We start from the raw sequence: 24371 nt of genomic DNA, 5'->3' as shown, positions 1-24371 counted from the left end.
TTTCTGAGAAAGTAAAGTCTGGGCTAGCTGCCACTCAGAAATATTGAATCTTAGCTTGTTAGCAAGAACTCTCAGCCTTTTTATCTCTTAGAGCACACATTCAGCTGTGTTTTCATCTTTCAATCTCACTGCAAGTGCAGGGTGTTCCAAAAAAAAAAAAAGTGTACGATACATGAAGAGCAGAGAAACATCAAAGACCTGAATCAATACACTTACCAAACAGAATTTAGGTGGAATTAATGCCATGTGGGAAGGACAGATTAACAGATGGGAAAACAGCAGTTAATTAAATTTAATTAAAAAAATCTGTTAACAAATGTAAAGATGGGTATGGATGATCTTGCATAAAACCACAGTAAAATGTAATCAAATGACTCTCTTCTTTCAAGAACTCTGAGACACTGAGGCTCAGGGCTGTGTATGTTAGGCACAGAAAAAGAAAAATGTGGGGGTTTGATAGTAAGGCAATATGGATGCAAATTATTATTTAGAGTTGAAAGTTTCTGCCTGATAATTGTCTTCTTAGAGCCACGCTCATGAAGGAAATACTGGATTATGTAACTGAGTAGCAACAGAAGATCTTTTAAAGGGAATGAACTTTTAAGTGCAGCTACTGAAAATAAATTTGAAATCATTTTACTTTGGCATGCTAATACTGTGCTTAAGAGTTGCATTGTCTGGGCTTCCTGACAGCTTGTGGGTTACCATTTTTTAAGTGATGTTAGTAAAACAGTACTCGGGACAGGGCCACAACATGCAGAAGTTTCCAATGAGAATTACTTTGACTTTTTGTATGGAGGAGATAAAGAAGATAACTTGACTCTTAAGTCTTTTTTTTTTTTTTTTTTTTTTATGACAGTGTAGTGGCTTGATATTTATAGAATAGCAGCAAATGAGAGGTAAAAAAAATGTGTGTATTCTTGATGTGAATGTCCTTAGTGGCATAGAGGCCTGTAAGAGTCAGTTCTGCAGGTGTTGTCCTTAATTGTGCTATACAGGCATGTGGAGCAACATCAGGGACTTGTGTATCTGGTTTATTTGGTGGACTGTTGTGTTTTAACCCTAGCTGGTAACTAGTGCCATGCAGCCACTCATTTGCTGCCCCCTCACACAGAGAGAAGGGAGGGCGAATTGAAAGGAAAGTAAAACTCAAGGGTTGATGTAAGAACTACTTAATAATTGAAAGATAGTAAACCAAAAAGAACAGTAATAGTAATCATCATAATAATAATAGTCATAATGAAAAGGAGGAAGAAGGAGAGAGGGATGAAATCCAAAGGGAAGGGAGAAAAGAAAACAAGTGACGCACAGTGCAAGTGCTCACTACCCATTGACTGATGCCCAGCCAGTCTCCGAGCAATGATCTTCAGCCCCGGCCAACCCGTCCCCCTGCCCCAGTTTATATACCAAGCATGATGTCCCGCAGTATGTATATATAGGTATTTATCTGCCTGTTTTGTGTGTGTATATATATAGGTATGCATTTGTCTCGTTCAGGTCAGCTGTCCTAGCTGTGTCCCCTCCCAAATTCTTGTGCCCCTCCAGCCCTCTCACTGACACCTGAAAAACTGGAAGGTCCTTGACTTAGTGTAACCATTACCCAGCAACAACCAAACCATTAGTGTGTTATTAGCCTTGTTCTTACACCAAATGCAAAACCCAGCACTGCACCAGCTACTAAGAAGAAAATTAATTCTATCCCAGCTGAAACCAGGACATGGCTGCAATGTGATCCTTTTCCATGTAAGAGTCCTGTGTAAGTGCAGCAGTTTTGCCACATTCTCCATTTAAAAGGCAACTTTGAAAAGACACAAATGGCAGCTATTTTAGGCATTTTCTACACTCCCTCAGTCATTTTACTTCCTGACCCCTTTTTTTAGTATACAAGGTCCTTTTGGGAGAATGATGTGCAAAGCAAATAAAGGTCATGTTCTCATTGTGCCCAGACAGTTTAATTTTGCTTCTGTATTCCAGCATTGTGGTCATACTCAGAGTAAGGCTGGTCTGTTGTCCTGGTTTTGACTGGGATAAAGCTAATCTTCTTAAATTAATTTCTTTAGTATCTGGTACAGTGCTGTGTTTTGGGTTTAGTATGAGAGTGTTGGTAACACACAGATAGTTTAAGTTGTGTTGCTTTCAGTTTTTGTATGTGTTGCCGGTGAGCACAAGAAGCTGGGGGGGAACACAGCCAGGACAGCTGACCTCAGCTAGCCAAAGGGGTATTCCATACCATAGAACATCACGCTCAGTGTATGAACTGGGGGCAGTTGGCCTGGAGTCGTTTGTTGCAGCTGGGGGACTGGCTGGCCATTGGTCACAGATGGTGAGCAAGTGTATTGTGCATTGCCTGTTTAGAGGGGGTTTCCTCTTGGGTTGAATTCCGCTCTCTCTCCCCTCTTCATTACAATTATTGTTATTAATATTATTCTTAATGTTATAATCTAGTATTTTTCTTTATTTCAATTATTAATTTGTTCTTATCTCAACCTACAGGTTTTACCTTTATCCGATTCTCCTCCTCATCCACCTTTTTCTGATTCTCCTCCCCATCCCAGCATGGGGTGGCGAGTGAGCGAGTGGCTGTGTGGTGCTTAGCTACCAGCTGGGGTTAAACTATAATGGGGTGTATGTAAGGACATCAGTATATTAAAACAAAAACCTTTCTGCCTAGATTGAATAAAAGGTGGTGATTCTTGTATAAGCACATGTACAAGCTTAGTTGTCATCTCATTCTTAGCTGTTACATATGTAAAACTTGTGTTACAGTTTTTCACTGGCATGAGAAATTAGGCACCATGAGTATATTACTCCATTAATTTTGAGTTGTGCATTCAGTGACTGAATTTTAAGTCTAGAACCTGTAAGTTTACTTTTTTTTTGAAAGGCAAGTATTTGATCATGTACCTTGTTTGTAGCTCTGGAGCTGGCTTGGGAAGGGGTAGGATCTAGCTTGAGATAGAAATGTGCATTTTAAAATTATTACTATGTATGATAGCGTAAGGAAGCTATTTCATGTTGTAAAATGAGAAAAGGAAAAATGAAACCTATTTATTAATAGAGTTTCAGATAGGTGCAAAGCTTTAAAGATTAGTGTATTCATCATAATGTCATATTGTACAGAGGCTTTTAATTCCACAAGATTAAGAACTGGGCCATAGAAACCAAGTAAATCTCTTAATATTTTTCTGTCATTCCTACCAGGTTTCCAGAATAAAAATAGGGTTGCAATCCTGGCAGAACTAGACAAGGAGAAGAGAAAGTTACTTATGCAAAACCAGTCTTCCACAAATCACCCTGGAGCCAGGTATTTTATGTTCTTAGACCTGTTCAGACATCACTGATTACATCAAAGGAAAAAAACAAACCAAAAACAAGTGAGCTGTAAACTCATGTAAACACTTACAAGGAGTGTTTTCTGACCATCCTCAATAACCATTCAGAGAGACCTTGCACTTCAGCAGCATATTAGTATCCAAAACTGTTCACAGACTCTGAATTTTGGCTTGTGTGATTTCCATTTGAGAAGGGGAGAACCAGATATGCTTACACAACTGCACTAAAGTCTATCTTGAAGGATCAGGGAGCAGGCACTGAGAAAGCATTTAATTGTAAAGCTGAAATGCCCGAAGGAGTGGAAGTAGTAGACCATTAGGTTCAGGGTAGGATGTGTTTTGAGAACAGGAACGAGTTATCTTTGAAATTCCCTGTTGCAAGATAAAGCCAGCTGATGTTACTGCAAAACAAAACTCTTTATCTCTCTGTAAAAGGTGCTGTGTTGTAAGATGATTCTACACTATAAGGTGTAATAATCCTAATCTGAATGTAAAAGTTGCTACTGGGATTTCTCCCATTTAAGACAAAAAGGTTAGATTTTTGTTGTAAATCAGTAACTAGAAAATTACATGCTGGTTTACATGGAGAAATTGAGATAGTTGAACTTTTGGGTTAGCATGAAGTGAGTGCAGTGCTGTGTTCTAGACACAGTGTTTTACATGCAGTGTCTCTAAAAGAGTCAAATACTCTGAATACAGTGTGAGTGCTGCCTGTGTGTTTTTTCAAAGAGATTCTAGGTCAAGTTAATTCCTTCATACTGTCAAAAAGCATGTAGAATATTTGAAATTACCTGAGTTAGATCTCTGAGTGAGTCTGTATGCAGTTATTATTCAAGCAAAGTTATTGGTTAGAGAAGAACAGAAATATCAGGGGGTTATGTACAACCCCTGACTCCTAGCAACAGTGTATCCATACTTCATTGCAAGTGTGTGGCAGAGTTTCAGGGAGTGCCTGTTTGATTACCTTTTTAAGGAAAAATAATGCTATATGCTAGTGAGCAGTATTAGAATTTACTAATTTTGAAGGTGGGGTTGGAGGAGGGCTACAAAGCAGCAGTCAGATTCTCTGCTTTGGCATGGTGGGCTGATGTAGGATTTTTGAGAAGCTGACAGTTCTCTGGCAGGGATGCTGTGCCAAAGGTTTTGGACCACAGAATTAACAGAAATGAGACCATAGAAATTCTACAAACTTGACAGAAAAGAGCTTGATGTACCTAAAGCACAACAGTGGCATGGCCAGTGTAAGGATGAATGATTAATTGATTTCTGGCATTGGCATATGGGGATTCTCTATCCAAAACCAGAAGACCTCTCTTGAAAAGTGTCAGTTTACGATGAGGCCTTATCTAAAGAAATCATATTGAAAAGTTACAGAGTACAGAATTAAATGCAAAATAAATATCTTCAAACTGGATACTATGTTTTAAAACAGACAGAGTATTATGTTTCTCCAGCAGTGAAGTTTATCTTAATATTTGTCATAACATCTGTTCAGAGGATTTGTTACTTAGCTTTCATTATGCATTTAGGCATAGATTTGGCTAAAGGTCTTTTCATGAGCATGGTTGCTTTTGAAAAACTGATTTACTGATTTACCGGTTGTTGACATTGAAGCTGCTGGGAAAGGACAGTTGATGAGTTTGCTTGAATCCATTGTGGTCCTTCATACTTTTATCTCTGAGCAAGGAGAGCTGGGCTTTCAGCACCAGTCTGCAGAGCCAATTTCAAAGGTAGTTGTAAATTGCCTTGTTAGACAGCCATAATGGCAGTCCTCACTGATTGCTGTCTGGAGGATGGCTAATCATGCTACATGTATAGAGTTGGGGAAAAAAAAAAAAAGGTCTGCTTTTTACTTCTTTTTTGGTTAGCAAGGTGGACAAGTCTTAAGATACAAAAGCCAAGAAAACCTATTTAGGAATTTTAATTTGAAACCTAATATATGCTACATTGAGAAAGGTAACAAAAATCAGGTTTAGGTACTGTAAGCTTAATCATCTGAGGACCATTGTTACAGTTACATCGACAGGAAGCTCCTTTATCGTAAACAGTGATCTGCTGCCCGTCCGCCAAAAAACTGGTCTTCAGTGGAAGCACTAAGAGCTGTGCAATCTTCAGTATATCACAGTTGTTTAGTACAGTCACTGAGTTGACTGAGTAATGGTGAAAACACAAAGCAGTTTTTTAAAAAATTGGTGACATTGTGTTAACACTGCACCCCAGCGGGCTGCACTGGCTTCAGTGGGACACCACCCATGAGCGAAATCCACATCAGGCTCTGGGGGTGTGAGTCTTCTGGGTTTAGTTTGGCATCAGTTGTTTGTGCTAGGTCAAATGATACAGCTATGGTCACGCCATTTTCCTCTTCTCTCTCATGTTAATAAATAGTAATTCCAAACAATAGTTAACAATTGTCAAGCCATGAATCAAATAAATTATGGGCTCTGCAAATTATGGAATCTATGGCTAGAATGGCAAGGAGACCTTTTATTCTGTGGTATGTATCATACTATCTTGTTCTTTTTTGCAGCATTGCACTTGCAAGATCACCGCTGAACAAGGATTTCCGTGATCATGCTGAGCAACAGCACATTGCAGCACAGCAGAAGGCTGCACTACAGGTTAGACAATGCTGTCAGGTAGAGTTTAGGTGGGCTTTCAGTCCAGAGACCAGTCCTGCACCCAGACAGAATTAAAAGCCACATTTAGAGGTTAGGTTTCATACATTTCTGTATTTGTAACAAATAAAGTTTCTTCTTCTGTTAATGAAAGCTTAAATCTATCAACTCATTATCCCTCAATACGCTTGTAAGAATCTAGCCTATACCATCATCAGGGCTGTTTCGTACATCTCAGTCAAGAGTCAGTTTCATCATACTTCTCAATGTCTCCTGAACAGTAGGGAGAACTAGCCACACTGCTTTCCTTGGTTGAATCTGAGTAGACCCAAGTAAGTACCCTGCAGTTACAAGTGACGGGGTGAAAGATTTGGAAAACTTAATTGTATATTTACGGGCTTATATTTGCTGCTATTTTGCTCATGTCAGGTGAGGCTGAGTTTGATGCTGAAATTGGAAGTTGAGCAGGACAGCCGGTACAATGGCCATATGTCTTTCTGTCACTCTATAGACAGTGTGACTTGGCAGAGGGCACAGGAATGGGAACAATGTTGAGGTGCAAACTAGCAGCCCTGTCCACATACCTTATGCCTTGTTGTGTTTCCATTACCCAGTAAAGGCCTGGATTGTTTTGCCTGAAGTGAATGGGAGTGGAAGTGAGCTCTGGGTTGTGTCCTGTGTTGATCACAGAATGTTGTACGCTGGAAGGATCCTCTGGAGGTTTCTAGCTCAGTGCCCTGCTCAAAGTATAACTCACAGCAGTGCTATATCACATTGGTCAGAGTGTGATCAAATCAAGTTTGGAAGTTTCCTTGGCTCTGAGTCTAGCAGGCTTCTTTATATATTATCACTGGATATCTGAAAACAGCATAAGATCTCCTGTCAGCTTTCTCTTTGTACAAGAAGTTCAGTCTTCTCACCATCCCTTTGGATGCTGAGAGCTCCAGCCCAGCCCCAGCTGTCTCGTTGGGTCACTGCTGAACTCCTTCCAGCTTGTATCTGAAACTGACCACAGTATCCCAAATACAGCTTTTGGCCTGTTTGCTGTGCTGTTGCATCTCACTGTACTGGTAGCCTTTATCACTGCAAGGGCACACTGCTGGCTTAGGTTAAATTTGATATCCACTAGGCTTTTTCTGTAGTGGTGGAAGGAAGGAATATACAGGCCATCCAGCTTAGTGGAATCCAGTCTCTGAATTGGGAAGGATTACATAGGATTTTACAAAGGTTATCCAGAGCTGTAAGCAGCAGCTGCCCTCCTCAGGTGAACAAGCATATACATATCACATGAGCAGAATGCTGGTGTCCCGTGTTGTACAGGAGTGTGTCTGGTCATGTGTCATTTGTACACGTAGCCTCACGTTGTGTGACACTACTGATGCACGCTTCTGGTGTGATACGCAGCAGCTGTCACAAACCAAGACCTGTAAGTTGGTTATAGAGGGGAGTAGAAACGTGGGGTGTAGGCAGAGGAGAGTGATCAGGGGTTCATTTACCACTCTCCTCATCTCCATGGGATTTGCTGAAAAATGAGCAGCAGGGAATGGCCAAGTTAATTCCTTTGATGGGTCCTCTTCAGATGTGGCTGATCTAAAAATACTGGTTTTGAATTTGACAATCAGTTGAGGAGCAGGCTGGGAGAAATAAATAATTAATCCACAGAACCTGTAAAGTCTTGAATTATATCAGTGCTTCAGGGAGTTATGTTTTAACAAATGTTTTTCTCTTTCCAGCACGCACATGCACATTCGTCAGGATACTTCATAACTCAAGACTCTGCATTTGGAAATCTTATTCTTCCTGTCTTACCTCGACTTGAGGCAGAATGAGGAATGTTCTTTCTCAGAACTACAAGGTTTGATTTATCCATAGCAGAAACCTGCCTGACCTTTTAATGTCTTTACTTACCTTAAAACCTGGTTTTTTTCTGGATTTTTGCAGTTGCCTTTCAGGAGCATGAACTCTAATGTTGAAAAAGCAATGTTGTTGAACAGCAATTTTTATCTTATGCTTTGGTTCCTCTGTCAGGTCAAAGTCAGATGTAAGACTTCCTTGCTGTGTGAAGTGCATAGTTGCTTGCTCTTCCCTATTTCTGTGCTTCCTTTAAATGAATGTCCAAACCAGAGTCATCAAGAGATGCACACTCTGTCAGCGTTTGTGTTTTTTTATTGTGTACAGGTACTGCATTTGAGTTTAATGAAATACAAAAGTTACTTTTGTCCATCAAAACAGACATGAATTTATCGAATGCAACAGTCAGTTCTTTGGGTGTGGTTTTGGGTTTTTTGTTTCATTTTTCCCCTGTATGCAGGAACACTGCTAGTGTCCTGTCTGCTGTTGTAGTATCATCTCATCTAAAGTCGTTAGATATAGTGTGCCTGCTCTTAATCTGTTTCATGAAATAAAAAAATGAAGTGGGGAAAAAGCGAGTATGTTGGTGATTTTCAGGAAATATTATGTTTATGCATGAATACTTAATGAATATGTATGAATAAGCTCTGTATATGGTGTATGGTTTTGAAGCTTGGTGTGCATTGATCGTGAGAGGACTGTCACGCACCCGGCTGTCAATAAAGAAGTGTCTGCTTATCTACATCACATTGGTGTCGATAAGTTCTTCATTCCGAGATTTTGGTAACATTGTCTGCACAGACAATTCATGTAAAAGGTCATATTTTTCTAGTTACGCCTTTTTCAGTACTTGGTGTGTTTCATTTTGGTTTTGCCTTTTTTCTTGCTGGTTTTATCTCTGGTAACCAATTCCAGCTCCATGCTGAAAGAAAATTTAAGGTAAATTATTTTGGAGTTGTGATCATACTACCAGAACAAAGTAACTTAAGAGTGAAAAATAGTCCTTACATAGACTTTCACATATCTCCACACCTTGAAACATACAATTGTTCTTGTACATTGATTGCTTTACCCATGGAGGCAAGTTTTTAGAAAACAAAAAGAACAAGAGAAGTTAAATGAGAATCAGAAGTCAGAAAGCATCTATTAAATTGGGGGCAATTGAAGCATCTCCATCCTTTGCAGAAACTTAGCTGTCCCATGAAGTTTCAGGGTTGTAGTCTGCTTAGTGACACTTTGAGCATCCTGTTTCCATCTGCAGGGGATTATCTGAACTCCATAACACTACTGAACTGTAAGCACTGTTAACAATTTCATCCTTCATGAATACAGCGGGAAGGCCAAGAGATCAGTGCATGTATAAATAAAATGCTACTGCTTTTACATACCTCAGCTCAGTACAGACCTTTGCAGAAGCTGTAGCATAGTGAAACAGTTTCGAGAAGAAGAATCTTGTGGAGGCGGCTCGATAGAGCTTAAAGATGCAAATTGTAATATAAGCTGTTTGTATCATGTGCTTTTTTGAGGGTTCTGATGTGGTGAGTCATGGGAACGATGATGGTTTTTGTGGGCAGTGGAGAAAGGAGTACTGTCATTGCTTTTTTCAGTGGTTGACTCTGTAGCTTTTTATTCCCAAGAGTAACTTTACCACGAAGCTGTCCTGACTACTCATTATTCTGCAGCATGAGCTGAGTATCTTAGATGCTTTGATGAAAAAGATCACCAAATCTCTGTGTGTAGAAGAGGCAGCTATGAATCAGTCTAAGCTTGGAAACATACAAAAGCAAAGAAGATAACGCAGATCTAGTGGGAATTTTGAATTGTAGATTTCAGTTCAATTTTATAAAGTACACTGAGCGTTTTAACATTAAGCGAGCTTTTTTTTTTTTTTCCCTTGAGAAAAATGGCAAAAGAATGTCTGCTTTCTGTAGAAGTAGACCCTCTGTTCTAACAAATAGAACTGTACAATCTCTCAGTGTTGCTGCACAGACTGCATACAATCCAGGCAATGAAAGAGTAAAGATCCTTCTCCTTTGGAAAGCTATCGTTGCTCCACTGAATGAGTTGAACTTGCTGGCTGTGTTTTCATCTCGGGTATTGGAAGATCTGCTTTTGGAAAGCTGGGGCCTGGGCTCAAAGATGGAGGTACTCAAAAGAAGGGTAAAAACTGAACCAGTTCTAGTATTTTTAAGGTGTAGTGCCTCAGATTATTCTGTATAATCATCAGGGACTTGGTGATACATATAGATATAATAAACCATCAAAGATACAAATGTTGTATATGGAAACTTCTACCTTAGAAACCACAGGCTCTAGCAGTTAGTGTCAGATGCTTCACTTTGCCTTGCCACCCTTACTTTTTCTATTCCACTGTTAATCAGTATTAAAACCATTAATCTATCACCATACAGTAATTTCAGCAAAATATTTTCTCCTATTGAAATTGCATGTTCAAATTCAAATCATTATTAGTTAAGAGTATACCCGAACCAGAAAGTGTCTGGGATATCTTGCTTCTGGCAGTAACCATTAACTTGATCACATAAAAGCAGAGAGTTTGTTAATGTAGTGCTGACCTGTGTACCTAAAAGTGTCTTAACACACATAATCACTCAAGAGTTATTGAATTTGCTACAGTAGTAATTGGCCTTTCTACTCAACGCGGTTGGTTGGTGTGAAGTCCATATCAGAGCTGGGTGGTAGAGGGAGAGCAGGTCACAGTACTGGATAGGTCTTAGATGAAACAAGTCCCATAGATGGGAGGTGGGCTCAGACTTTCAAAGTGATGGCAGTCATAACCTGTCAAGAGTAGATGAGGTAGGAAAGTCAAATACCTTGAACTGAGGCACTGAAGGAAGTGAACCACAGATTCTTTCTTAGCACTGTAGTTTCTTTCTTCCCCTAGACAAGTTTTCTCTCCACACCCTTATTTCCCAAAGCCACTCACCACCTCCCCACCATTGCAGGCCTGTAAAATGCTGTTTTAAACCAGGAAGCCTGACCTGTAGAACCACTCATGGTTTCCTACCACTGCAGGGGTTTAGTCTCTATTTTTCTGAGTATTTCCACTCTGCTGATCTCTTCGAAGCGCTGGTATGAAAATAATCAATAGTACCTGACATTGTATTTGTACTTCATGTCAGAACACAGAATACACCATGAAACTCATTGTTGGAAATAAATTACACCCCTTGATTTACTTGTCAGGTATTTCCTAGTTGCCTTGATATGTTCAATCAGTTTAAATAGCTAAATGCTACTTCTGCCTTCGTGTGCAGTCTTCACAGGCCAAGCCAGCTGTGATTTGCATGTCCTGTAAACACAGCTAGGTACCACTGTTCATGCTGAGGAGTCCAGTCTGAAGTAGACACTTGGGATAGCTGTAGTCTTTTATTAGACCTGTGTCACTTAAGGACTGGAGGTCATTCATTGTCTTGCTGCACAGCAGAGAGGTCAGTGCTCTGACCCTAACCTTGTAGAAATGCATGAAGAGACCAGGTTTTTCCCATCCTCTTTAGAAAAAAAGAGGAAGGTATTGATTATCAACCAGGCAACAAGGAACATGAGCTTGAATTGGTGGAAGGAAATGCAGACGACTATGTCTTAGAGTGCACAACTTTTTGTGGCTTGATCTACTGCATTTACAATCGTTCAAGGACAGAGCACAAGGGCTTAAGGAGGGTGATAAGCCTAGAATAGCATGTCATGCAGTCACAGACATGTGAGCAGTCAGTGACTTCTCTCAATACATCTCTTAAGCATGACAATAGTTCAAACAGGGTTTGGTGTATTCACCAGGAAGAAGCATTGCTACAAATAGCTGTCATATGCAGGTGATGTTCTTTCACCTTGTGTCTGCATAAACATATATTCAAAATCAGGAGAATGCTTGAGAAAGCAGCTGGATGATTCCTGTTGGTCAAAATTACGACACTGATGATTCCTCCTGTCAAACCAGCTCAAACAGCAAGTTTTCTTGAAGGACAGGATCAGTGCACTGTGCTATGGACTTCTGCTGAAAACAAACCTGTTCCCATGTCCTAGAGAACAGGTGGTAAAAAACAAAAGGATACATGAATCCTAAGGGAAAAGCTAGGAGGAGGCAGGTCTCTGCTGGGTGGTCTGTGTGCACAGATGCCTGTGAAAGAGGAGGTAGAGAGAGAGGGAAGGATTGCCAGCATGAAACTGGAAGAGGGTTCCCATCCAGAGCTTTATGTGCCTGGTTTATGTTTTGCTAACATACAGAAAATTCTGTAGCATCTGCTAGTAATGCTCTTATGTCTGGAAAGTCTGGTAACTGGTGTGTTCTGAAGCACTTTTGGAGGCTCAAGGGAATCCTTCTCAGGCTAAAATACACTATGGACCTTTCTGTAGTGAACAGTAACTCTGAAGACTAGTTGGCAAAGTGGATTTTCACATGCTGTTGGGTTAAATACTTGCCTTGGTTGAGTTTCTACATTTGTTGGGAACAGAGCTTGCCCAAAGCTTTTTACAACAAGGACACCACCTTCTCCTTGTTTCCTGTTTCTTGCTCTTGATAGAAGGAATCAAGTGACTACCTCACTGGAAAAACTATTTTTATGTAATATGTAATATTTAACAAACCTTCCCTGAATACAGGTTTTTGATAGAGGAAGAAAACAGGTTAAATGCACTACGTGGAGAAAACTGGATTAGTGCGTTTGGACATGATGGAAAACGATACTTAACCACTGGTGAGGAAACTGCTCTTCTCCTTACTTACTACACTCTGCCAGGTTCATTCAGGCATTGAATTATGAAACCTGGTGGCGCAGGTGTCAACCTCCTCTCATTAAGGCCTGTAATCTGGATACTTCAGTATCAGTGGACTCTACTTCTGGCATGCAGGTTTTGTAGATTGTGTCTGTGTCTGGAACTGGTTAAAAATCTACCTTATTTTTGTCCCAATAATCGTTCTGATTCATTTACAAGTGCAAATAACAAGCTTGTACACTGCCTTCACTATGCACGTGTTGCACTGTACATTGATGGGCATATGTGTATTACTGATTGATAGAGTATGAGTTTCAGTAAGGAAAGATGTCTCATTGTTAAAAAAAATATATGTAGATTTACAGACTTCTTTACATCTTAAGAGGCTCTTTTGGTGCACTACCTGAATCTTCATGAGCCAAACTAAGTTACTGTTACGTTTAGTTTTGCAGATGGAGAGAAACGCAAAGGGGTTGCGATGCTGGCGGATAGACAGAAAGCCTGTGGAGTTGTCAGGATTAGCTGCTGATTAGTGAGCTTGTGATTAGTCAGCCTCTTGATTAGAAGCATCACCTGAAGATTTACCACTGCATGCCACACCGTCCGCTGGCTCATCTCCCCCTCCTAGAAGATGCTGAGATCTTTGGTTTCTGCTTTGTCTTTGCTTTCATGGATAGCTAGTGCTTGGTTTTGTTTTGTTGGGTTTTTTTTTTTCAGATGGTGAAGGCAACAAAAAGGGGCAGAATTTGAGCCTTTTATGTTTGAAATTTTAGATGGGGAGGGTGGTGATAAAAAAGACAGCAGTATTATACTCAGTGTTTGGAAGCAAGGGCAGTGTACTTCCCTGCTCACAACAGTGACCAGATAAACTTGCCTGTTATGCTGGGGTTTAGCCATTGTTTCATGCCCTTTGTAGAAGTACATTAGAGCATCTGTTTGCCTGGATGACTGTAGACCTTCTCCATCTGTCAGTGGAGGGCCAGTTGTAGAAGTGTGAATGGCCAGATGTGGGCCCAAGCCAAAGCTGCATCTCCATGTTTCTCTGCCAGCAAGAGCTGTGCACAGCTGGCTGACAGCCAGGGCCAGGGGGGCTGCATGTTTGCAGCCATGGATCATTACAGCCTGTCAAGAAGAGCCACACCAAGTCATACGTTTTCAAACTCTGCCCTAGCAAATATCTTGTTAGTCCAAGGAAAGCAGAATGGCCATGCATTGACCTGTGTACAACTGGCTGATGTGCATGCTGGAGTGCCAGCCACCCTGGTGGCCCCTCTAAGAACCATGTGGTTTCCATCCCATTTAAATGAAGGTGTATTGTGCTCACTAGGCTTGAAGCTACTCCATTCTGAATATAGCCTGCTTCCCTGGACTCTGAGGTTTTCAAAGGCTAAGTTGCACTCTGAGCTGAGCTTGGATATATGTGCCAGACTCAAACACACATGCAGAGAATGTTTGTGGAACACTAGCATTTAATATCCTGAACTAGTCAGTTTGCTGTTGTCAGCAAACAGGCCAGATTATAGTGTTGTTTTGGGTAGACCGTCTTTTGCTGATAAAGTTTGTTCATCACCTGGCACAGTGGAGTCCTGACAAGACCGTATGCTAAGTGCAGAAAGTCATTTATAGTGGCAAATACTGCTGGTTCAACCTCTGTTCCTGGTCTTCCTTTCAGTTGAGCATTCCTAGGGCAATTGCAAAAAAAATTATTCCCATTTATATTAATATCCCCCATGCTACTTTGTATCTTATTCCAATAATAAAACCAGAGACACCGTTTCAGAGAGAACCCCTAGTATGGTGTCCTGACCCCCACATGGGGCTTCTAGCAGTAATGCTGCAATGTGTCAGAAGAGAGCATGATGCCAGCAGCACTCAGCGGAGCTTTCTGATGATGCAGTCTTTTCACATATGTTAAGGCTAACAGGTGATATTTAGCCATCTAAGAGTAAGAGGTCTCAAATCTGATAAATTATTACTTATCCAAAACCCCAGCTCAGTGATATTCCTAAGGTCTTAATCAGCAAACTGATGCCTCAGCACATGGCTGAAGACCTCTCCATACAGCAACTGAGCCCTAAAGCAGATAGGAAACATGGCGGTTCGTGTTCTGCGATGATTACTTTTCAGCCTTTCCATGCAAATGTGGTCTGTGATTGTAGCTGACCTGTGTATTATACCCTTTTAGTCCTTTGTAAGTCTTAATCAGCATTTTCTTAAGACTTTCTAGGGTAACATCTGTCAGTGCTACCATTTCTTCCTCTGCCACACATTCATCTCTCAGTTATGCTGTGTTGCTCTTCCAACTCCACTTCTTCCTTCTCATCAGCCTCCCTTCCCTGTGATACCCCTCAGCTACCTTGTTATACCATAGCAAATGTGCTTTAATGAAGCCGTATTGTAGTACTAAACATGATGCAATTATATTTCTTGACAGGTGAAAGCAAGACTGGAATCGGAAAATTACTTTTGGGAAACCTAGGAGTGCATTCAGTTGCAGAAAGATTCATGACATTTGGGTAGCTCAGCATCATCCTATTCAGATGAGGACGTACTCAGATTCAGATGAGGAATTGTCTTTTGCAGCACTTAGACAATTCTGTTGCTATTGGAGAGTGCAATTTGATTGCCTAGAGCTTGGCAAGCCAAGTCAAAAAGTGCTGGCCGATTCCAGCTTGAGCCCAAGCCTGATGACATGGGTGAGGGATGTTGTCTGATTGTGGTGAACTTTAGATTAGGTAAGCAGCACCAACACCACCTGATAAAGCCATCTCAATCCAGAGCTCTCTGAGGGACAGGTTAAGGCAACGGGATGTCAGCCTTCCCCACCCTTACCCACAGAGAACATGTGCAGCCTTTGTGTGGGTAGTTTGCCTCATCTCCAGGCTCTGACCCCATGGAAGGCAATTGCCACAGCGCTTACAGAAACTTTACTTTTGCCACTGGATTGTAAGGGTCAGAAAAAGGGAGCAAAGCAGGTGAGTGGTGATTGGATGAAGGTTGGTCTTGGGGGCTTGCAAGGTGAGGTGCCAATACTGTTTTCCAACGTAGGTTTGCATTGTGCATGTGGGAGCACCTCCATCCTTCTAGTCCTGAAGAGGTTTCAGTCGCTGTTTGTTCCCCAGAGACAGCCTCAAATTCCAGCTCTGCCAGGAAGGGCAAATGTCACTTTAAAGCCGAAATAGTGATTAGAGCCAAGTGAGGAGTACTCCCTTTCCAGGGAAACTCTTGGGACTTCAAAATATTGTTACTCCGTGATGGTCCTTCTCAGACCATTTGAGAAGGCAACAAGAAACCCCAGAAGTAGAAGTTGACCACCCAGGAACAGTCCATGTGCCACTCTGTCCAAGCCTGGAGTCTGAACCTGACCTCCATACCACAGGAGAGTACCCAGATTCATGCTTACAGAGGCAGTGTGCCTTCAGACTCTGATGGAGCTCCTTCCCTTTGGATAAATGGTGAAATAATCACTGGAACAAAGACCTGACCCAGGGTTTTCCAGTGGCCAGATGAGAGCCTGACTGACAAGACAACAAAGCCAGTTTTGCTCCAAGCCAGTGAATATTCATTGTCTATCTAAACAGAATGTGTTCCAAAGGGGGAGGTTAGGAAAGGTGGGTCAGGAAAATGCCTGTCCTGTGCTAGTGAGTATTTTTATGCGTGGTCAGGACAAGCATAATGCCAAACTGAAGTGAGATGAGGAGGCTGCATCTCCTCTCTGTAGTTAACACCCAGAATGGAACCGACACAGGGCTTTTCCCTCACTCACAGGACCCAAACCTCCATCAGATGACAATCCACTATCTCCCAGTTCTACAAGGAGTGTTCAGTATGCATTGTGATTCTGTGTAGATATGTCATTATAGATCTCTTTCTTACTTTTGAAACTTACAGCAATAAAAGCCAATGGCTGGCTTCCTTCCCTCTCCCTGACTCTTACCTGTTTTTCTTTCCTGTAAGCTATTTCCTACAATGTTGGTTTCAAGTGGCAGAAGGAAATATACCTATGGGATTTCCTACCACATACAGTATAGTGTAAATTATACAGGCTTCTGTCTGACAGCCAAATTGATTTCAGAAATATCCCCATAAATAATATTTACCAAGAGTTATAAAATGCACCTTGCAGTCCCCCATAAATATGACAGCTTTTCAAAACAGAGACCATTTTCACGAGGAACAAAGCAAAACACTGAATCACTGCTGGGGTTCTTACCAGTCTGACATGTAAAGCATTGTTTACCAGCAAATTTTAGCTTTCCTCCATTTCATAATGTTGGTATTTCACATAACAGGTAGGAATTGTGACTTCAGTTCTTTTGTGTTCAGTGTCTGGGTTTGGAAGTGAAAAGAATTCAAAATTTAGATGAGGGAGGAATCATCCTTTGGTGACTCAGGGGTTCCAGCTGCAGGTAGGTCAGTTGAAAGATTTCAGTCTCATTAGTAGTCAGATGACAGTCAACAATTACGCCACGGTGCTCTGCTTTGTGCTGATGGGGCAGGGAAAAGGTGGGAACATCTGATCTCGCAGTACAGTACTCCTTGCAATGAGAGTGTTTGTTTCAAGTGCAAAGCACATCTTTTGACATAGTTCTGTCCCCAGATTCATGGAAGAACATCATCAAACAGGAGCTGCTGTTTTCCTTGCTGAACAGAAACATAAACACAGAAAGGGGAGGTGCATTGTCATCTAGTTATGTGTTGGCAGAGTATAGGTGGGAACCCAAACCTCCATATACCAGTGGCCCATCAACTGTCTTCTCTTCTGTAAGCGCTGAGGATGCCCAGTGGCTGATAGGATTGTACCCATTCTTTGGGCCTAGCAGATCTCAGTGATAAGGTACCTCAAAAAGAACTACACACAGAGTATCCTCATCACTGCATGTCCATGTCCCCACCCCATCCCCCGCTCTTGCATTATAGAAACGTGCATGTTTTTACATTTGATAGGTTTTTCTGATGTCTGTGGCAGGATGAGCATTCAGTCATGCTTTCTAGATTAATTGTAAAGCAGAACACATATGATGCTGTATCAATGTTTACTTTTACATCACTGCAGTAGTGATGTATTCACTTAACAGACATAACTGTTGTTTATTGCACACCTTTAAGCTTCTCTCCCCACTGTTCTGCCATCACAAACTGCCCTGGACCACATTAGAACAGCAGGGTAACCCCCCTCAAAGAGCTTGTATTGGTTCTTATTTATTTATTATGTTCCCCAATTACTTTTTTAATAACCCTTTCTGAAGATCAATCATCTACACTTAAAACCAACTTACATAAAAAGGTAGAAAGAGGAATTTCACTGGAAGAGGGCTGAGAGTGTTTCTGTAGGGGACACAACTCTAGAAGAGCAAGAGTGCAAAAGCCTCCAAAGATGGCATTTTCAAATCCCAAGAAACTGTTCTGAAGTGGTTTTGGCTCTGAGTAATGTTAGTTTTGGATACTTCGTACCTGACTTGACCATACCGGCTTCTTTACCCTCACCTGCCCAAGAGTGGTCCTCGACCATTCCTTAAGACACAGTCAAGTCATTGGAAGCCTAGGTGTCAAGGCAGGAGGCATTTTACCTTCTTACAGCATTTATCCCTGCTACCCTTCTGGTCTTCAACGTTCTGTTGGAAAACCCCGAAGCTGAACAGCAGTTACAAGCAGGAACAGCACTGTGTGCCCTGTCTCCTGGAGGTACAATCTCACACTGCTGCTTCATGCAGCACCGGGGAATTAAATCCCCAGTGTGAGTTGCAGGGCATGTTTCTATTCAAAGCATTGGGACCTATCCCAGGGAAAGAAAGAGTTCTGTCATGATGTATCGTAGTTCCTTCAGACCTGCCGACAGCTCTGAATCATGCCAAAACCAGGCCCAAAAGCCCCACTTCTGAGTGCCGGCACCTGGCATGAAGCCGTGTGCATACAGTGCAGCTGAAATTCAAAATGGCTTAAGGCAAAATTTTACATTTTTCTCTCCAAAGTGCAGGGCCTTCCTTGCTCCTTAGCCTGTACCTGTATGATCTAAATGGGCTTCCTCTGAGACCTTTACAAACTTATACCTGTACAGGTCATCTCTCTGTTGCTCAGGCTTTGCCATGGAGCACCAGCACTGTGTATAGTGTGGGATATTCTTTGCTGTCACTAGTTGTCGCAGTCTAGAGCGGGGGAGGGAAGGAGTAGTGCATTCGCATTTGTTCACTGCATTATCACCTGCGGCCCTAGCTCTGTGGTTTTGGCTTGATCTTTAGCAGTCAACAAGCATACGTAAGTCCCAGTCCTGCCAGAGTGCCAAGGTGCTGAACCCTCTGTTCCCCTGCAGGTACCACAAGGCACACATATCACAGGAGGTGGTTAAGACCAGGCCTCTGCTGCTATGGCTTTGGGGACCATGTCTGTGATGTCAAAGCTCACCATATGGACCACAGGCTTCTTGCATACAGCTTTGGGAGCTGGATGGAGCACATTCAGATCTGCGAGTGTCCCAGTCAGTGAGTGATCATGAAATACCACATTGTTCCAGTGCTCAGAAAGGCTCAGAAAAAAGCCCAGCAGCTAAAGCCCTCGTCAGGGCTGAAACAGGCTGTAGGTGAAGACACTGCCTTCTAGAGCATACATCGAATGGGAGACCTCTCAGAAATTGACTCCAGCTATTCGAACAGTCCCGTAGGACCAGCACTACAAAAAGGAAGTCTTTACTTCTTGCTGTAATTTAGCTTAAAGGCTGCAAGGTGGCCATTCTTCATGTGTTGCAGAGAATTGCAAAGGGCACAAGAAAGCAGTGGTGAAACTATATAATATGTGCAATAGGATTTTTACAGAAGTCTAAGGTAGGCAAGGGACATTTCAGGATTTTATTAAAGCAAGTTAACGTCAAAAGTACAAACAATATCAAGTGCAAAGGCCAATGCTATTGGTATGGGAAAAGTGAATCTCCTCCAGAAGCATGTAAAAAAATACATGATTGTCCTTTGGCTTTCCTCACAACTGCTGTATCTCTAGACATAAATAACTAAAGAAATGACACCTAGTAGCCAAGTAAGTTTTCATATGGTGTGATACAGTGAACACATTCATGCCTCAGACTGGCCACCATTTGGTATTGCTGCAGTCTGCAGTAACAACTGTCTTTACAGAGGTCACCATTAGATCCCAGCAACCTCTGTAACAGGCTGGTGTCAAACAGAAAACAGTCAAGTGGTGGGTGAGAAAGGCTACAATGCTTTGACATGGACTTTATGTTACTAGATGTCAGGGTAGTAGTGTATGTTTCATCTGAAAATAAGAATGCTGGCACTGTTGGGGAGAGATGCGCTGTCACCATGGCTTGCACAGATATGAAGGAGGAGGTAGGGCCAAAGTCAATCAAAACCAGCGTCCTATCAGGCCGTAAAAATGACACTGCCTCAGTAAGGAAGATACCAGTCACAAGGCCAGGATGGGAGGCAGATCAAACACTCTACCCAGAGAGACTCCCACCAGGGATAACCAGACAGCAGTGTCCCTGTGTGGCAGAGGTGGGAAATGAAGGACTTGATAGCTTTACTCAAAGGGTAAAAGAGTGCAAAGGAGCCCCAGCCCGTGGTAGCCTCAGGGCAAGGGAATGTACTTGCAGGAGCAGAACTGCTCCCTGGAGGGGTTCTGCAGCCTCAGCACAGGGCCGGCCCTTGCTAAGGTGCTCAGGAGCCCTGTGAGTGCTTCCAGCGCCAGGCAGTTGCTGAGCTGCAGAGGGTGACTCTTCCTTGGGGCCAGGGCTGGTGGGAAACTCCAGGGGGCAAAAACATCTGGCTCTTAGACGTGGTGCAGGAGGGCTCCTTGCACAAGTTTCAGTGCCACTGTCAGAAGGACTTAGGTCTGGAGAGTGAAGATTTGAGTTGCATCTTGGACTCCTTCTTTCTAGTAGATCCTTGCTTCTGACAAGCAAGAGTTTGTTCCTGAAGTGGATGGCAGCTTCAGCACACAGGTTTGTCATCTCTTGTTGGTCCCCTATTTTCTTTTAATGTGCTTAGATATGACTTGGAGCTGGTCAGTAGCTGTTCATGTGCTACATGCCTGTTTGTAAGTTTAAAGGAAGGAGTGGCATGCTCCTCCAAGCTCAGCTTGGGTATGTGTCAAAATGATGCCAGACACACAGATTGTCCCTGTGGGGAGACTGTCCCACACACTCTGCTGTGTTGGAATGAACAGCAAATGAACCCTCTGCTCAGGTGAATAGCGATCCAGCCCCTCAGACCTACTATCCCAGGCATCACAGCTTTGTTTTAAAGTATCTGTAAATGTTTAGAACAGAAGCATTCTTTACAGCATAGAGCACAAGCAAGTCCCACCCAGAAAACGCCACTGCTTCGAAAAGCAGGCATGAGCTGCCCCCTCTGCACACATTTAAAATAGGCAACACATAATACCAGCAGCACCATTCAAATGTCATGGTGTTCCTGCCAGTCTGTTAGCGTCTTCCTCAACCCTTGCCCGCAGAAATATTCTCCCCAGCCTTTTCCTAAGTTTTAACTGGTGATTTGCTCTGCAGGACTCAGAATGGTGGGGTTTTTTTAATAGGGAATGCCCTTCACCATCATCCATGGAACAAAAGAAAATCATGACAAATCACATTTTTCCTTTGTGAGCAATGACTGCAGTGCACACCTGAAACCCTGCTGAGGCAGAAGCTCCTGTTTCCATCACATGAGCTTGTCTCGAAATCCTGAACATCCTCTGCCTCCTCCAGTAAAGGCTACCATGGCTTCCCAGTATCAGACGCTTAAGAAAAACCGCCCTAACAGTGGGAAATATTATCCACAGCCTGTGAGCGTTGTAGATAGCAGCTTTTCCTAGCAGATATTTTCCCTGCTAAAGTTGATGCTACTCTGTGTTTCAATATCCAGCAAATTACTTTCTTAAAATTAAAAGTGCTGTACAAAACCATATAAAAGGCAAAAAGCAATACTATATTTTACAACATAGAGACCCCACAAATCAAACTAATATTTTAAACAAAGATAAATCAAGCAATTTGAGGGAGAGAGAAGCTGTCTTTCAAAAAAGTACAACTAAACGTCACTATTTTGTCTGCAATCATGTACCTATTAGACTGAAGCTGTGATTTCAAGGTGTTATACAGTGCTAGAAAATCAATGACTGCAGAGTGGGCTCAGGAAACTTCATCAGCCCTCACACAGCCCTGCAACCCAGTGGGAAAAAAACAGCTGTATCCTTCCATCAGAACAGAAGCAGATGGCACATCATCAAACTGCACGTCCCCAACTCTGTTCTAGGTCTTCCAGGCTTTCTTTTTTGTTACTTATAGGCTTGCCACAGCTCCAGAGGAAATTAAGTTTTCCTCTCAATAGCAAGAAGACCAAGCTGTATCTATAGAAGGCAATTATTTTTACAAGTGACCATCGATTTTTGGAAGTTACATCATTTGGATGCCAGATCTGGGACATCAAGAGACAATATAGAGTGCTTTCATTTTCAAAAGATGCTGAACATTTGACTTCTGATATAGGCCCCCTTTAAGATGTCTCAAAACCTGGACAGCTCCAAATTGCTGATCTTTAAGTGCCCACCATTTAATAATGACTGTCTGAAAATGCTGTCCTTTGGGGATGCTGTAATTAATTTGTTATTTGGTAAAGCAAATAGTAGTTTCTAGCAGTACCTACAGATCCAGTGTAAATGACCAAGGACTGGAAAATATCTATATTTACAATACACCAAACAAGTCAAGAAAACTGTGAACCATCAAAAAATGTCATTCACAAAAAAGTAACTTTTGTAGAGTAGCTCTGAAAGAAAGCATAAGCACTTCTCCTTCAAGAGTTCTTGGTCTCCAAAACTCAGTCTCCATTCTCCTAGCTGTGCTGGCTAAGGAGGAAAATCCACAATATATACCTTGCTGTCTCTGATGAGGAAGAAGTTCTCCACCACCACTTTGCTGAGAATACCTGGCAGTGGTGAAGAGCACTACCTTCCTGCTATTCAGAACAAGCCTGCATTTATACCCGGAACAGGACTGCGCCATGTGCAGTCTACCTCAGGAAGAATTTCATGTCCTGCCTTTCCCCTTTTTGCTCTTGTCTGGAAGCAGTTCACCATCTTGACATGACACTAAAGCTACTGGGCGAAGCACTTTCTTGAGATGCTGGCTGGTGAGGACAGAGGACAGAATTAGTGGTGGGAGCTAAGAGGGACAAACTTCTTGGAAGCCTGAGTGAAGGAGACAAATGTAAAATTTTCACAGTGCCCCAGCTTCACTTTCTTTGCCTGAGGGAGCAGAGCCCCATCCTCTGCTCCTTGTACCAGACATGCTGCATGCCACTGCTGTCGGGTAGAAGGGAGGCTTGGCCTCCATCTGCGTCAGGGGCTGGTGTACATACACGTACTTGTAAAGGAGGCAGTACGGGTGGAGCTGGTGCCCTTTTAAGTGCTCGTGGTAGGTCTGGCCATAACACAGTCTGTTCACATTCACCCTGTTTTCTTGCCTCACGCTGTCCATTCTGGCAAAAGGCCTCTTCTGGGAGTCTTTGAGCAATTCAGTGTCACCAAACATGAAGTCCACATGCTCCTGTAAGGTTCACACGTTTAGATACTGGCTGTTGTATTTCACCACCATGGACAGCAGGACTAGCAGCTTTCATCTCCCAGGCATCCCATCCTCCACATCTCCTCCTTGTCAGAAATGGAGAAGTAGACAACATCGCAAGAGTGGGCATCAGACATCCCAGCCTTGCTCAGGGCTGTAAGCTTCTCCCTGAGTTTTCTGGTGGAAGAGCTGAAGGTGCTGCTGGTGTGGAGAAGCCAGCACCAGTGTTCTTGAGGATCTGGTGTAGGCCTTGTCAGATAGCACGGAGTGACATGGCTAGAAAGTCAGACCCATCTGTTTTGTTCACAGTGATGTAAAAGTCCTCCAGGAGTCCACTGAGCTTCACTGCTGGGATCTGGAACAAGAGGAAGGGGAAAGATGTGTCAGGGTACTTATAGGAAGGAGGTTGGGAGGACATGTTCAGGGCTTCTCCATGCTTTGTCTGAAGAAACCTGGAGCAGCTTCCACACTTCCTCAGAATTTTGTTTCCAGGCAGTCTTAGACTCTTGGGAAGAGTTTATCTAAGTTTATCTAAGCAAAAGAGATGCAATGAAACCCCATGGTGTAAGGATGCTCAGACCAGATGCATCACACTGGCTGGCACCACTTTTGTATCAGCTGTAGAAATCCTGAGTCAGAAGAAAGGAGCCAAATTCCTGGCTTTTTTGAAGTGAATGAAGGTTTCAATCACACTCAGGTCTGACTGCGTGCAAACATGTGACCTACCATTTGGGTGTAATACTCTATACTTTTGCAGTAAAGTGGTACATACGGAAACTTTTCATGTGAAGAAGGAGCAGAAAGAGAAAGAGAAGGAGGAGGAGGAGGAGGCGGGTGAGGAGGAGGAAGAGAAGCAGCACCAGCTGCTTCTTTTGGCCATGAGATGTCAGTGTTGTAGTCAGGCTTCCAGTCAGGCTGCTTTAGCCTGCCAACATCTTAGATCAACCTAACAGAGAAGCTTATTTATTAAAATGTGAGTGGGGCTTTCTGTACTTCGACCCTGAGCCACAGTCTTTATTTTTGGTGTGTACACTGATTTTTCTGGGAGTTCATTTTTGGAGAAAAGTCCTGAAACGCTCTGAATCGCATTGACTAGCTCTGGGCGCAGAAATCAGGCAAGCAGTATGTCCTTATGGTAACAGCAGAAAACCTTGTGAAGTGGCATCCTAAGGCCAAGGTCGTGTACAAGTGTAATACAGGTGGAAATTAGTATCACGCTGTCGTAGTTTCTAAGCTACTGGCTGAGCCATAAAGGCAAGAGGGTGTGAA

At 42.5% G+C, this 24371-nt stretch overlaps 2 protein-coding genes across 7 annotated transcripts in view; one reads left to right on the top strand and one right to left on the bottom strand.

The window, feature by feature from the left end:
- Positions 1–8542, top strand: part of INIP (INTS3 and NABP interacting protein) — a 15079-nt gene extending 6537 nt beyond the window's left edge. For 5 of the 6 annotated variants that reach the window (XM_080371063.1, XM_080371067.1, XM_080371065.1 and 2 more), the window contains 3 exons: positions 3202–3304; positions 5860–5950; positions 7681–8542. In XM_080371063.1, coding sequence (XP_080227189.1) covers positions 3202–3304; positions 5860–5950; positions 7681–7776 — 290 coding nt within the window. In that variant the 3' untranslated portion in view covers positions 7777–8542. The remainder of the gene's footprint in view (positions 1–3201; positions 3305–5859; positions 5951–7680) is intronic. The other variant, XM_080371064.1, reaches the window with a different exon arrangement.
- LOC308056138 (uncharacterized protein KIAA1958-like) lies at positions 8102–24371 on the bottom strand. Its single transcript, XM_080371058.1, is given in 7 exon segments — positions 8102–22782; positions 22785–22835; positions 22838–23093; positions 23097–23149; positions 23152–23310; positions 23313–23355; positions 23359–24371. Coding segments are annotated over 7 exon segments (819 nt in total). The 5' UTR covers positions 23521–24371; the 3' UTR covers positions 8102–22687.

The sequence above is a fragment of the Falco punctatus genome (genome assembly GCF_963210335.1).
Source record: "Falco punctatus genome assembly, chromosome: Z".
NCBI lineage: Eukaryota > Metazoa > Chordata > Aves > Falconiformes > Falconidae > Falco > Falco punctatus.
Note: the sequence above shows the minus strand (reverse complement) of the source record. Positions and strands in the feature narration are given on the sequence as shown.